This window comes from Heteronotia binoei, chromosome 8, assembly GCF_032191835.1.
Source record: "Heteronotia binoei isolate CCM8104 ecotype False Entrance Well chromosome 8, APGP_CSIRO_Hbin_v1, whole genome shotgun sequence".
Lineage (NCBI taxonomy): Eukaryota > Metazoa > Chordata > Lepidosauria > Squamata > Gekkonidae > Heteronotia > Heteronotia binoei.
Genome location: NC_083230.1, coordinates 70,678,266 through 70,692,164, shown reverse-complemented (window position 1 = coordinate 70,692,164; position 13,899 = coordinate 70,678,266). Strand labels below are relative to the sequence as shown.

Here is a 13,899-nt window from a genome sequence, read left to right as displayed (position 1 = left end):
AGCACTTCACTTGCTGAGATGGTTGAATTCTGGCTTTGAAATTCTCCAGGCAATATGGGCGGTTCTTCATTTTGTGCAGGTTGAATTGCCTAGCTTCCTTTTACAATGTATTGCTTTTATAATCATTACATGAGTGAGAAAGTGACATTGAATAGTTTGATCTCCTCTCTGAAGGCAAGCAGGGTCAGTATTTGGATGGGAGACCACCAAGGAAGGCTCTGCAGAGGAAGTCAATGGCAAACCACCTGTGTTTCTCACTTATCCTTAAAGTTCCTCTTTTGGGGTCACCATAGGTCATAGGTCTTTTCACGGACAGAATCATTAAATATAGTTATGGTATTCTTAAGAGTAGTACATATTTTCCTTCAGCTTGTATGTAAACTATTATTATGATGAATTTTTCAATTAAAATATAATTGTTTTTCTTTGTATTTAAATGAAGGGTTTTTTATTATTTAGGCTGTTTCTCTCATCCTTGTCATATTCACAGACTGATTTTGCATATATTCAGGGGTCATTTCATAGAAAAAGAGGTGCCAGAGTTCATTAGCACCTCATTTGCATATGCTACATGCCCCTGACAACGCCAGAAGGTGTACTGAATTATATCAGCTCAGCATCTACCTTAAAATGCTTCTTGAATTACAATTGTCATAATAAAACCTTACTCCCATCATCCACACAGTGTTTATTATAAAACACTGTGTAGATGACGGGAGTAAGGTTTTATTATGACAATTGTAATTCAAGAAGCATTCCTTTTAAATTATTTTTTTCTATGTGGCCACAGTAGCATGATAAAGACTTCCATCTGTCTGCTTTATGTGTTTTGGTTATTTTCCCATTTTTTGTGGGGAAAAATATTAGAAAGTTTGTCCGATCTCACCATCCATTCACAGCAGTATATCATTGCAAATACCGTAAATATAATCTTGCTTTTCGTTAAAGATTTTATTGTTCAGAATCAGATTTCTGTACTGGAAGTATTTCATTTCCTCTCAATCAACAGGCAGACACAAAAAAAACATGTATCTTATATTTCCCATTATCACATGAGCTAATATTGTTTGAAGATCTCCTCAGATGATAGCTCAAAACAAGAAATATTTTTTCTCATTTTTCCACAGGAAAATGTGAGTGTAAAGAGCAAGTTTTAGGGAACTCCAAGATCTTCTGTGGCATGAAATATACATATGGTAAGCTGATTTTAAAAATAAATTCTCCACATGGCCTATTGTAAACAGTTCATGAAAGTATATTAGGTGATAATTGTCAACAAAGCTACTCCCTAATACAGGGAGCCCCAACTTCTCTGAACCTGTAAGCATATTTGGAATTCTGACAAAAAATGGTGGGCACAATTACAAAATGGCTGCAGCAAGAGGTGGAGCCACACACACAAAGGAAGCCCCAAGTGCAAGGGAGAAGTGTATTCAAAAATACACTGGGGGAGAGATCAGAGAGAATAAAACAAACATTGTGGAGGCAACTGCCACCGAAACTATGTTATTTTAATCCCCATGACCAACTAGATATTCAGTGGTAAATCAGAAGCTCTGCTGAATGAAAGTCGCACCCAGTCCCACCTATTTTCTAAAAACTCTTGGTGGGCACCATGGCACCCATGGGCACTATGTTGGGGCCTCCTGGCCTATTGTGATTAAAGACCCAGTATGGATTATGGTTGTGCCAACATTAATAAAAATACTTTATGTAGCACAAGACTATCATAGAAAGAGTTGGGGGGAAATGCAGAGAACTTCCTCACATTTTGTGATCGGACTCAGACAATATGGCAGTCATTTTGTGAGTTGCCTTTTCCTGCTATAACCACTTTGTTAAGATGCCCACTGCCTATTATCAAAATTCCAAAACACCCACAGGTTTAACAGGATTGGGGACCCCATTATGATACAGCAACCTTGCTAAAGCTAAGCAGATATGGGTCCACCCAGCACCTGAATCAGAGACCTCTTGGGGTCCCTGTGTACACCAATCTGAATTCCGTGGAAGAAAGGTGGGATATAAATGTAATCAATTAATAAAAGCCTACAGGCAGTTTTCTGTACAAACTGGATATTATTGCTGGTTACTATCATGCTTGTCCACAGGCAAGTTTTTCCCAGAGGCAGTTTGCTTCTGTTGACTCTAAACCTTAGACCCATGCCAGTCCGGCTTCCGCCCGGGCCATGGGATGGAAACAGTCCTGGTCGCCCTCATGGATGACCTCCGACGACAACTGGATCGAGGCGGCTCGGCGGTACTGCTGTTGCTAGACCTATCGGCTGCGTTCGATATGGTCGACCATCGGCTGCTGACCCGCCGCCTTGCCGACGCAGGAATTCGGGGGCTAGCCTTACAGTGGCTCTCCTCCTTTCTTGACGGTCGGGGACAAAGGGTGGCAATTGGGGGGGAGCTGTCTCAGAGGCACCCACTTCATTGTGGTGTGCCCCAGGGAGCAGTTCTCTCCCCGATGTTGTTTAACATCTTTATGCGCCCCCTTGCCCAGATTGCACGGAGGTATGGGCTGGGTTGTCATCAATATGCAGATGACACCCAGCTCTATCTATTGATGGACGGCCGGGCTGGTGAGGTCCCTATAAATTTGGACCGGGCATTACAAGCCGTGGCTGACTGGCTCAGGCTGAGCGGGTTGAAGTTGAAGTTGAATCCGGCGAAGACTGAGGTCCTTTGCGTGGGCCGCGGCGGACCGGGAGGGGAGATTACCCTACCGGCTTTTGACAGTGCGCCACTGGTACCAGTGCGCAAAGTCAAGAGCCTGGGAGTGCTACTGGAATCCTCTCTATCAATGGAGGCCCAGATAGCCGCCACTGCTAGATCCGCCTTCTTCCATCTCAAGAGGGCGAGGCAGCTGGCTCCCTTCTTGGAGTGCAGCGACCTAGCAACTGTGATCCACGCAACGGTCACTTCGAGACTAGACTACTGCAATGCCCTCTACATGGGGCTGCCCTTATACCGAACACGGAGGCTTCAGGTAGTCCAGAACGCGGCGGCCAGGCTGCTGGAGGGACTACCACGGTGGGAACCTGCGCGGCCTGGGCTGCGGGATCTGCATTGGCTGCCGGTTGTGTACCGTGTTCGCTATAAAGTGCTGGTTATTACCTTTAAAGCCCTATATGGCCGAGGACCTGCCTACCTAAGGGACCGCCTCTCCCCATATGTGCCCCAGAGAGCACTGAGATCTAGCTCTCAGAATTTACTAACAATCCCTGGGCCAAGAGATGCTAGGTTGAAGGCTACTAGGGAGCAGGCCTTCTCAGTGATGGCCCCTCGTTGGTGGAACCACCTTCCAGAGATGGTGCGAGCCCTGCGGGACCTGAACCAATTCCGCAGGGCTTGCAAAACATTTCTTTTCCAACTTGCCTTCGAGATGGAACCCGATTAATCTGACGTATGCACATCTAGCCATCTTATGGATATTATGATCACAGTATTTTAGCACCCATTTATATATTTTATCTATTTTAAATTAATTTATTATATAATTGATATATTAAAATTGTTTACATTGTTTTATATGAATCATGGGATTTCCATGTCTGTTAGCCGCCCTGAGCCCGCTTCGGCGGGGGAGGGCGGGATATAAAAATAAAGTTATTATTATTATTATTATTAAACCTAGTATACCAGCTAAATTTAATCTCTAGCTTTGTTAATATAAGGTCTACAGCATTATTTCCCTTTACTTCTGTTCTCTGTCTGTAAAAGAACCCTTGTGATCTGTAAAGGGATAGAGGTAGATCCAAATAATCACTTTTTTTGCTCTTTTCAAAGGAAGCAGTTTCATTGCTTCTTTATTCCAAAGCATTAGTATAACTTGAGATTTTTTGCACTGAACACAGCTTAATCAAATTAACACTGCGCAACACCTTTTCCATTCTATTTTAAGGCAGTGGCAATCATAGACTTGTGTTTTTCATCATGCTCATCCTCCATATATTTTTGTTTTCCCCCTCCCTCTTCTCTTTTTTGGCTTAATACCTTGCCTGAAGGCAAGTACTCATGCATTACTGCCTACCCTGTGATGATCCTAATAAAAGTATTATGCCACAATATTTCAATGTTTTTCTAATGGACCAACGCAGCTGCCTGCATATTTTTTCTACTGCTGTACAAGTTTCCCTGCAGAATGCCTCTTCCAGTATTTTGATATACCTTATAAATAACAGGCTGAAAAAGCCAGGCAGCATTTGATTTATGGACAAATATTTTTCTAGTATAAAGTGCTTATTGTACTATATGCATTGTGTTGGCAACAGGCCTCTGTCCGTTGAAATCCATCCATGCATGATTTAAGGCGGGGAGGGGGAGAATCCCCCACCCCAAGAACTTTTTGTCTAGGAATTTCCATGAACCAACTTAACTGAGAATGACCAGACAGATTTAAAATAATTACCTCTCTCTGCCAAAATATATGTGTTTTAAAGCTATAATGAGAGGAGGTGGCCAACGTACATGACAGCATTGTTGTGGTTTGCAAATTTGTATAAACATTTAAAATGATGAGTAAGCAGCACCAGTTCCCAATAACATTAGTGGGAAGAAACTGAGCTATGTGTTCAGTATTTCTTCAAAATTAGGTCACTGAGCATCTCCCTGCACCCTGTCCTTGGCAAAGGCTGAACAAGCTCATCAAGCAGAAGGTCTGGCACTGTTTCTGTTCAACCAAATCAAGGTCTGTCTTCTTTTCAACAAATCAAATATATAGTCTGCCATAAAAAAAACAAGTACAATCACCCAGGAAGTGTAAATAGGCCTTGTGCACAGTGTATGAATCAGTGGTACGCAACATTAATGTGCACCACTACATTAAAATGAAAGCAGAAAATGTATTTTGAAATTTTTTTCACAGTGCTGAAGGCAAATATTTTATCAGCTCATGATAAAGGCTCTCATGCTGAGGTCAATGTGAAGATCAAAAAAGTACTGAAATCTACAAAGCTAAAGATTTTTCAAGGGAAGAGGATTCTTTATCCGGAATCGTGGACTAACAGAGGATGTACTTGCCCAATACTCAATCCTGGTAAATATTTATTATGAAGCATATCTATGTAGGGTTGCCAAGTCCAATTCAAGAAATATCTGGGGGCTTTGGGGGTGGGGCCAGGAGACTTTGGGGGTGGAGCCAGGAGACATTGGGGCGGAGCCAGGAGCACGGGTATGACAAGCAGAATTGAACTCCAAGGGAGTTCTGGCCATCACATTTAAAGGGACAGCTCACCTTTTAAAATGCCTTCCTTCCATAGAAAATAATGAAGGATAGGGGCACCTTCTTTTGGGGCTCGTAGAATTGGACCCCCTGGTCCAATACTTTTGCAACTTGGGGGGCATTTTGGGAAGAGGCACTAGATGCTATACTGAAAATTTGGCACTTCTACCTCAAAAAACAGCCCCCCATAGCCCCTAGGCTTCCCAACCCCCCCCCCCCGCTTTGGCGGGAGACTTCTGGGTTCGCAGCTTCATCCCTCTGTCTCCAGAAATCAGGAAGCGGGGGGGTGGGGGGAGGGGGGGAGAACACACCTGTAGGGTTCATGTTGGTGAAGAGATCCTGAGCAGTTTGTAAATGTCTGCCCCTTTAAGGCTGGGCAGGAAGGAGGAAACAGGAAGGGCTTCGGAGAACGGCCCCTCCCTTTCTTTGCTTTCGTTTTCACAGCAGGCAGAGGGAAGAAGACCCAGTAAGTATTTGTGTGCGTGAGAGAGGGAGGGGGCAGGGAGGGGGGATTCCCTGGTATGGAGGCCCTCCCCCCCCTTTAGAAAGCGTGGGGGGAGGGAAATGTCTACTAGGCACTCTATTATTCCCTATGGAGAACAATTCCCATAGGGAATAATAGGGAATTGATCCATGGGTATTGGGGGCTCTGGGGGGGGCTATTTTTTGAGGTAGAGGCACCAAATTTTTAGTATAGCATCTAGTGCCTCTCCCCAAAATACCCCCCAAGTTTCAAAACGATTGGACCAGAGGGTTCAATTCTATGAGCCCCAAAAGATGGTGCCCCTATCCTTAATTATTTCCTATGGAAGAAAGGCATTTAAAAAGGTGAGCTGTCCCTTTAAATGTGATGGCCAGAACTCCCTTGGAGTTCAATTATGCTTGTCACATCCTTGTTCCTGGCTCCACCCCCAAAGTCTCCTGGCTCTGCCCCCAAAGTCCCCAGATTTTTCTTTAATTGGACTTGGCAACCCTAAGAGCCCCCGATACCTGTGGATCAATTCCCCATCATTCCTTATGGGAATTGTTCATGGAAGTGCATAATGGCTGTGGGGGTGGGGCTTCCCCCGCCGTCCAGCTGGCTGGGGGAGGGGGGGAAGCCTGTAAAACCGGGGAATCCCCCACTGGGACCTGGGGATTGGGAAGCCTATATCTATGCGATGCTGATTTCTTCCTGTTTTTAAAAAATTCTTTATCGCCATACCCTGCATAGTCATTGTTAAAAATGGTCTTTGGCCTGATCTAACATGGCAAATTCTATGTTCAAAGGGATGGCTACACAAACAAGCATTAGATGTGTTGTGATCTAGTGCTATGCCCCATACACACCATCATTCTAACAAGATCTGCCCATAGACAGAATTCAGAACTGCAAAGTAGGGTTGCCAAGTCCAATTCAAGAAATATCTGGGGACTTTGGGGGTGGGGCCGGTAGACTTTGGGGGCAGAGCCAGGAGACATTGGGGTGGAGCAAGGGGGTGACAAGCACCATGGAACTTCAAAAGGAGTTCTGGCCATCCCATTGAAAGGGACCCCACACCTTTTTAAATGCCTTCCCTCCATAGGAAATAACGGAGGATCGGGGCACCTTCTTTGGGGGCTCGTAGAATTGGACCCCCTGGCCCAATCTTCTTGAAACTCGGGGAACATTTTGGAGAGAGGCACTGGATGCTATGCTGAAAATTTGCTGCTTCTGCCTCAAAAAACAGCCCTACAAAAGCCCCAGATACCTGCGGATCAATCCTCCATTCTTTCCTATGGGAATTGGTCTCCCTAGGGAAGAACGGAGCACCCAGCAGACACTTCCCTCCCCTCCCCCCGCTTTCTGATAACCCTAGACCGGGGGGAGGGCCTCCAAACCGGAGGATCCCCTGCCACCACCTGGGGATTGGCAACCCTACTGCAAAGACATTTTGTTTGCAAATGTCTTGCTTCTGTGGTTTGATTGGGGGGGGGTGCAAATAGGCAGCCTCGCCTAGGGCACCAAAAAGCCTGGAGCCAGCCCTGACTGTACTCAAATTTTGCCTTTATATACAAATTCCATTTTGTGCCACATTCTATGAATAAGAAAAATATTATGTTGATACTTTAGGCCCCAAGAGGGCTCCTATCAGGCCCCCAAGCAACCGGCTGTCATCTGCTTCCTTCTCCCTTTCTCTTGCTTCCTTCTGCATAAGAGCTCAGGGGCTACAGAGCACCAGCTGTCATCTGCTTCCTTCTCCCTCTCTCTTGCTTCCTTCTGCATAAGAGCTCAGGAGCTACAGAGCAAAACCTCTATTTTCTCCATTGGCTGAGGCTCCTTTCTTGGGGAGGAAGGAGGAGAGAAGCAGAGCTTCTTTGCCAGCCTTTCTCAATCCCACAGCAAAGCTACTGAGCCAAGTCTCTCTTCCTTCTATTGGCTAAGGACAAGTGTTATATTTTCAGGCTGCCAGATATCAGTTTTTGCTTGTTTACTATTGAAAATACTTGTTTTGTTATTGATTTTACTTAATGAGCTACCTCAAGCAGGTCTCCAGAGAGGCAACACACAAATATTCTAAATACACCAATATATCTAATCCCCATAATTTCCAGATCTGTGGATACTTAATTTGAGTCATAATCAGACAAAAATGCCCCAGGTTTGAAGAAAAATCTGAAATTTAAACACACACACATATAGCGGGGTTAAAAATGTCAAAATTATAAAAAAAAGTATGTAATTTTAAGAAACAATACTGTTATGCTAGGCAACCACAACAGTATTGTCAGCTTCAAGCCTTGGCTTATGTCAGGAAGGGCAGGAGAGGGGCAGCACCCTTTATAGGGCTGTTCTGGCCTTTGAGGGAGGATTCATTGGGGCCAGATTGGGCAGCAAGGACTAGCTGACTTGCTACTATGAGTCTTGCATAACTCTCATGCAGCTTGGCCAGGGAGAGGCTGCTGTGGGGGGGAGAGGAGGAAAAACTGAAGACAGGAGTACAGCTAAAGGTAGGAAGAAGAAAAGAAAGCAAGAAAAGAGGGGAAATAGTGTGTGTGTGTGGGGGGGAGAAAATATGCTCCTACAAGTTCTTGGACGTCCCCCACTTTCAATAAATTTAATTATTAACATGGCTTCATCTGTGGATACAGAGATTGTAGCCATGGACAGACAAGACTAATCTTTCCACAAACCTGAGAAAAGTCCTATTTTTGCAGGAAAATCTCAATTCTCAAAACAACAACCAGGGTTTAACCCCCCCCCCCCATGAAAATAATAGAAGCAGCACCCACAGCTCTAAGAAATGAAATCTCAGTAGCTATTTGGGGTGGAATCGCTAGGCAACCACAACAATATTGCCAGCTTTCAAACCTTGGTTTCTATCAGTAAAGGGGAAGGAGAGTTTCAGAGCCTTTTCCAGGGTTATTTTGGTCTCCCAGTCCACTCCTGCTCCTTCCTTCCTACTGTGGAAGAAGGACTCATCAAGGCCAAATCAAGCAACAACCACTGGGCAATTTATTACCATGCAATTTGCACAATTCACCCAGGTGTAGCAGTGGCTATGGCTTGATGCCACAAACCTCACCTAGGCCCAGTGGCAACCTCCACACAACTTGTGTGACTTGGATAGGGTTGCCAAGTCCAATTCAAGAAATATCTGGGGACTTTGGGGGTGGAGCCAGGAGCAAGGTTGTGACAAACATAATTGAACTCCAAAGGGAGTTCTGGCCACCACATTTAAAAACCACACACCTTTTAAAAGTCTTCCCTCCATTGAAAATAATGAAGGATAAGGGCATTTTGGGGGCTCATAGAATTGGACCCCTTGGTCCAATCTTTTTGAAACTTGGTCTTTTGAGGAGAGGCATTGGATGCTATGCTGAAAATTTGGTGCATCTATCTCAAAAAACAGCCCCCCCAGAGCCCCAGATACCCGCAGATCAATTTGCTATTATTCCCTATGGGAATTGATACCCGCAGATCAATTTGCCATTATTCCCTATGGGAATTGATCTCCATAGGGAATCATGAGTACCTAGCAGACATTTCCCTCTCCCACCCCGCTTTCTGATGATCCTGAAGCAGACATTTCCCTCCCCCTCCCCGCTTTCTGATGATCCTGAAGCAGGGGGAGGGCCTCCAAACTGGGGGATCCCTGCCCCCACCTGGGGATTGGAAACCCTACTTGGCTAGTCCTGGCACACACACACACAAACATACACATAAAACCTTTAATGGCATAAGGAGTGGCCAGTGGTAGCTCTCCAGATGTTAGAGCCAGTTTGGTGTAGTGGTTAAGTGTGCGGACTCTTATCTGGGAGAACCGGGTTTGATTCCCCACTCCTCCACTTGCACCTGCTGGAATGGCCTTGGGTCAGCCATAGCTCTGGCAGAGGTTGTCCTTGAAGGGGCAGCTGCTGTGAGAGCCCTCTCAGCCCCACCCACCTCACAGGGTGTCTGTTGTGGGGGAGGAAGGTAAAGGAGATTGTGAGCCGCTCTGAGACTCTTCGGAGTGAAGGGCGGGATATAAATCCAATATCTTCTTCTTCTATTTGCCTACAACTCCCATCAGCCCCAGCCAGCATGGTCAATAGCTGGGGCTGATGGGAGTTGTAGGCAAAAAACCATTGGCCACCCCTGGGAATGAAACAAAACCATAAACAAGTTCCAAAATGGATGAAACCGAGGAAAAATTTCATTGACCAGAAAGGCAATCAAGACACTGGCACTAGTGTCAGATAAGGACCTGGGAAACTGAGGTTCAAATCCCACTCTGCCATGGAAGCTTGCTGTGTGATCTTGGGCCAGTCACTCTCTCTCAGCCTACTGTCCCTCACAGGATTGTTGTGGGGATGAAATAAGGGAGAATAATGTGAGCTGCTTTGGGTCCTCATTGAGGAGAAAGGTGGGCTATAAGTGAAGTAAGTAAAAATAAAGTTGAAGAGTGGGAGGACAAGTAAAAGAAAGGTTGGTTATTGAGTAGGAAGGAAAGAAGGAAGCAGAGAAAAGAGAGAGGACATGTGGGCTGCCAGGACAGAAAGAGGAAATGGTGTGAGGAAGGGAATACAAAGGGAAATGAATTGACACCCCCCCCCGCGTGCAAGTCTTTGCAGATTACCCATTTGTACATACAAATGTAATAAATGATAAAAATAAAATACTTCCTTATAGCAGCTCTTCATATTATCAAAGAACAGAGTGTTCCTTACAGCTGGCAAACAAAAAAGGAAGCTTTCCAGGAATTCCAGAAAATATTTGTAACCTTGGACAGTGGGATAAAACATTTCAGTCTACTTTATTTTTATACTCTCAGAAACAGCAGCCATACATATTTATAGCAAACTACAACTAATGAGACAATAAGATGTTGCTCCCTTGTTGCAATGTGGTGTGCTTCTAGGGAGATATTACAAATAGCCTCTTGAAAATTATGTTTGCAATGAGAATGTGGATTCAGCTGTGGGAATATTTTGCTAACAGCAATGCCATTAAAGCATATAGGCCAAACAGAGAACATGCCATATTTTTATCTTTGCTGTCCCTAAACAATTTGTTCATATTCTGTCTCCCATTCACCCACTATGCCAATATCCCCATAGAAAGAGAGCCAGATCTGGGAGAATAGGGTTGAGATTCTCACTCTGCGATGAAGCTTCCTAGGTTATCTTGGGTCAGTCGGTTTCTCTCAGCTTAACTAACTGTACAGGATTGTAGCTGTAAAGATAAAAAGGTGAAAGGATGTATTAGGAGTTAACTGGTTAGTTAGTCCAGTATCCTGTCTGTCTTAGTAGAGTGCATTTTGACTACACACAGAGGAAGCCCTTTGTTCTCGGTGTGTTGGCAGAGTTATAATATTACACAGAGCTGCTTTCAAGTTTCAAGACTAATAACAGTCCTTTAATTTAGGGACTAGAATCTAGATAGTAAAGCTTAAGAGACAGAACAAATCTAAACTACCTTGGATGGATGAATTCAGAGGGGGACCCTCCATCTCTGTTGTGTGTGCAAGAAGAGAGAGATGGTGTGTGAGAGAGGGAACAGAAGGAAGACAGGCAGTTTTCCTGAGATCTATCAGTTTACTTCAAAAGAACAGAGACAGGAGAGTAAACAGGAAGAGAACCCATAATCTGCCTGTCTGTTTTACTGACTTGTTTGCAAACATCCCTCCCCTGTAGGCTGAGGCTTGAGACAGCATCTTGGACATCTCTTCCAACTGGAAGAATAATGTTGTAAAGCTACTTTGGTTCCTATTGGGAAGAAAAGTGGGATATAAATATAAATGAATAAACGTCCCTTCATCTTAACCTCCCTCATAGGGTTGTAAGAATAAATATAAGGGGGAGAATAATGTAAGCCACTCAACTTCTTGAAGAAAGGCCAAGGTAAACAGCACAATCTTATGCAGAATTAGTCCAGTCTAAGCCCATTCAATTCAATGGGGTTGGACTAGAGTAACTTGGTACAGGAGTGTACTGCAAAAGCTCTAAAAATTCCTGTACATATGGTACTTACTTTATTGTTTGTTTGTTTTAGAAGTACTTTAAAAATACTCTCAGATTTAAATTTGAGTATGATAAACATGATAGTACTAGGATGTATTAGAATATATAATGAAATAATTTTAGTAACAGTAGCTTATGATAATAAATGTTAGGTTTAAGTAACAGGCATAGTATGTAGAAATCACTGAATACTAGGTATTTTAAATGCATACTCTGATGTCATTTGTCCTTATGATGAACAAACAACAGATAAATATGATACTTACAATTCCTTCTTTTCTTTTCTGTATCCCTACCTGAATTTATAATAATAAAAAATATTGCAAAAAATTCCTGAAACTATCTTTTCCTTATGACTATATCTTATGACTATATCTTTCCTTATGACTATATCTTGGGTAAATATCTTCCTATATGACTATATCTTGGGTAAATTTTATCTAAATCTTAATCTCAAAATACCTGTTTTTATTCACAGGTTTGACATACCTTGTAGCTGGATATGAAGATGTCCAAGCAAACAGACTGATTGTCAACATGAAAAGTTTTGTTCAGCAGTGGAAACCAGCTCTTGGGAAAAAAGTATTTGAGATTTTCAAAGACTGCAGCTGAAAGTGCCGAACAGACTATTTATTTATGCACAAGATGCAAATTTCATGGAGAGTAGACCTCTGAAATTGAAACTGGATTCTAAGGGAATAGTGCCAAATATGTTGAGAGGTATTCCAACTGACAGCATTTCACCCTTCAGCAGAGAGTGTAGCTGCACTTTTAAAGCTCCTCCACCCATTCTGTCTTCCTACTAGTCATCCTACAAGGTATGGGAAAAGAGGTTTCTGTAAATGAGGATGCACTCACAAATTTTCTCTGCATTTGGACAATCTGCTTGGAAGTCAGTCCTATTAATACCAATCACAGCCAAACATTTAAGTTTTAAATTAAATTTCCATTGTCAATATTGACTTATTGCACCAAGATTTAGAACAAAATAGGAGTCAAGGTGCACCTTTAAGACCAACTTAGTTTTATCCAGAACATAAGCTTTCATGTGCTCTAAGCATACTTCATCAGACGAGGATTCCAGTACAGTGAGCAGAGCTACACATAGCTGGTAGGCAGTGGTTTAGAATGCAAAATGATACAAATTTAAGATAGAAATTCTGTCATTGGATCTTAAATTTGTACCATTTTGCATACTGAGTCACTGCCTACCAGCAATGTGTGGCTCTGCTCACTGTACCAGATTCCTCGTCTGATGAAGTGTGCTTACAGCACACGAAAGCTTAACGTTCTGAATAAAACTAAGCTGGTCTTAAAGGTGCAACTTGACTCCTATTTTGTTCTACTACTTCAGACCAACACGGCTGCCCACTTGGATCTATCTGCACCAAGGTTTGTTGGTGCAAATCCTGCTGAAATATGTGAGACTGAATTGGCATCAAGAAAACGATTTGAGAATCCAAACCTCATTTTTATGTACTTCTTTGGAAGAGTGCATATGTGCTATTGATGGACTGCCATCACTTACATATCCTAGAGAGCACCAGTGAAATGCTTTTGCTTTACGTTGGTATATTAAAACTAAGAATATGAATATGATTACATTTACTGCAGATATCTAAGGGTATCACACATAAATAAATATGGAATATTATCAGTGGGAAAATCCAATGAAAAATGCATCCAGTAAATTGAGAAATGCCACAATATCTGATGAGGACATATGCCTTTATTCAACAGAGCTCTGCAGAACATTCTTTGAAAACAATTCATAGGATTTTTGTTCTAGGTACTTTGAAAATACTAGGTCAAATTTTCCACTTGGTCAAACCAATGGGAATTTGTTGCAACCAGCACAGTTTAATGCTGTGTTTGAGCCAAATCCTTTCATTAGACCTTTGGTGATAAAAATGACTGATTCCACAAGGTGTGAATGGGAACAAGTTATGAGGTATTGACACATGTAAGTATTTCATTGTCTAAAAGCACTTTATTGTCTGCCCCTTTATAGTGCAAAAATTCTAAAATGGCTCAGGAAAAATTATTTTGGAAACTAAGTACTCCAAGACTAATAGAATTATTTTTCTTACATCTGACAACAGTGAATAAAAAAAGTTTAAGTATACATTTTGAAAAACTAATATATTTGCACTGAAATAGTTACTTCAGACTAATGACTTTAATCTATAGATATAAGCTAGAAAATG

General features: G+C 42.8%; 1 protein-coding gene across 1 annotated transcript in view; it reads left to right on the top strand.

Moving 5' to 3' along the window:
• NTN4 (netrin 4) overlaps positions 1-12,433 on the top strand; it is a 72,897-nt gene extending 60,464 nt beyond the window's left edge. The window contains exons 8-10 of the mRNA XM_060245215.1: positions 1,128-1,196; positions 4,874-5,044; positions 12,171-12,433. Of these exons, the coding sequence (XP_060101198.1) occupies positions 1,128-1,196; positions 4,874-5,044; positions 12,171-12,304 (374 nt within the window). The 3' untranslated portion in view covers positions 12,305-12,433. The remainder of the gene's footprint in view (positions 1-1,127; positions 1,197-4,873; positions 5,045-12,170) is intronic.
• Positions 12,434-13,899: the final 1,466 nt, after the last annotated feature.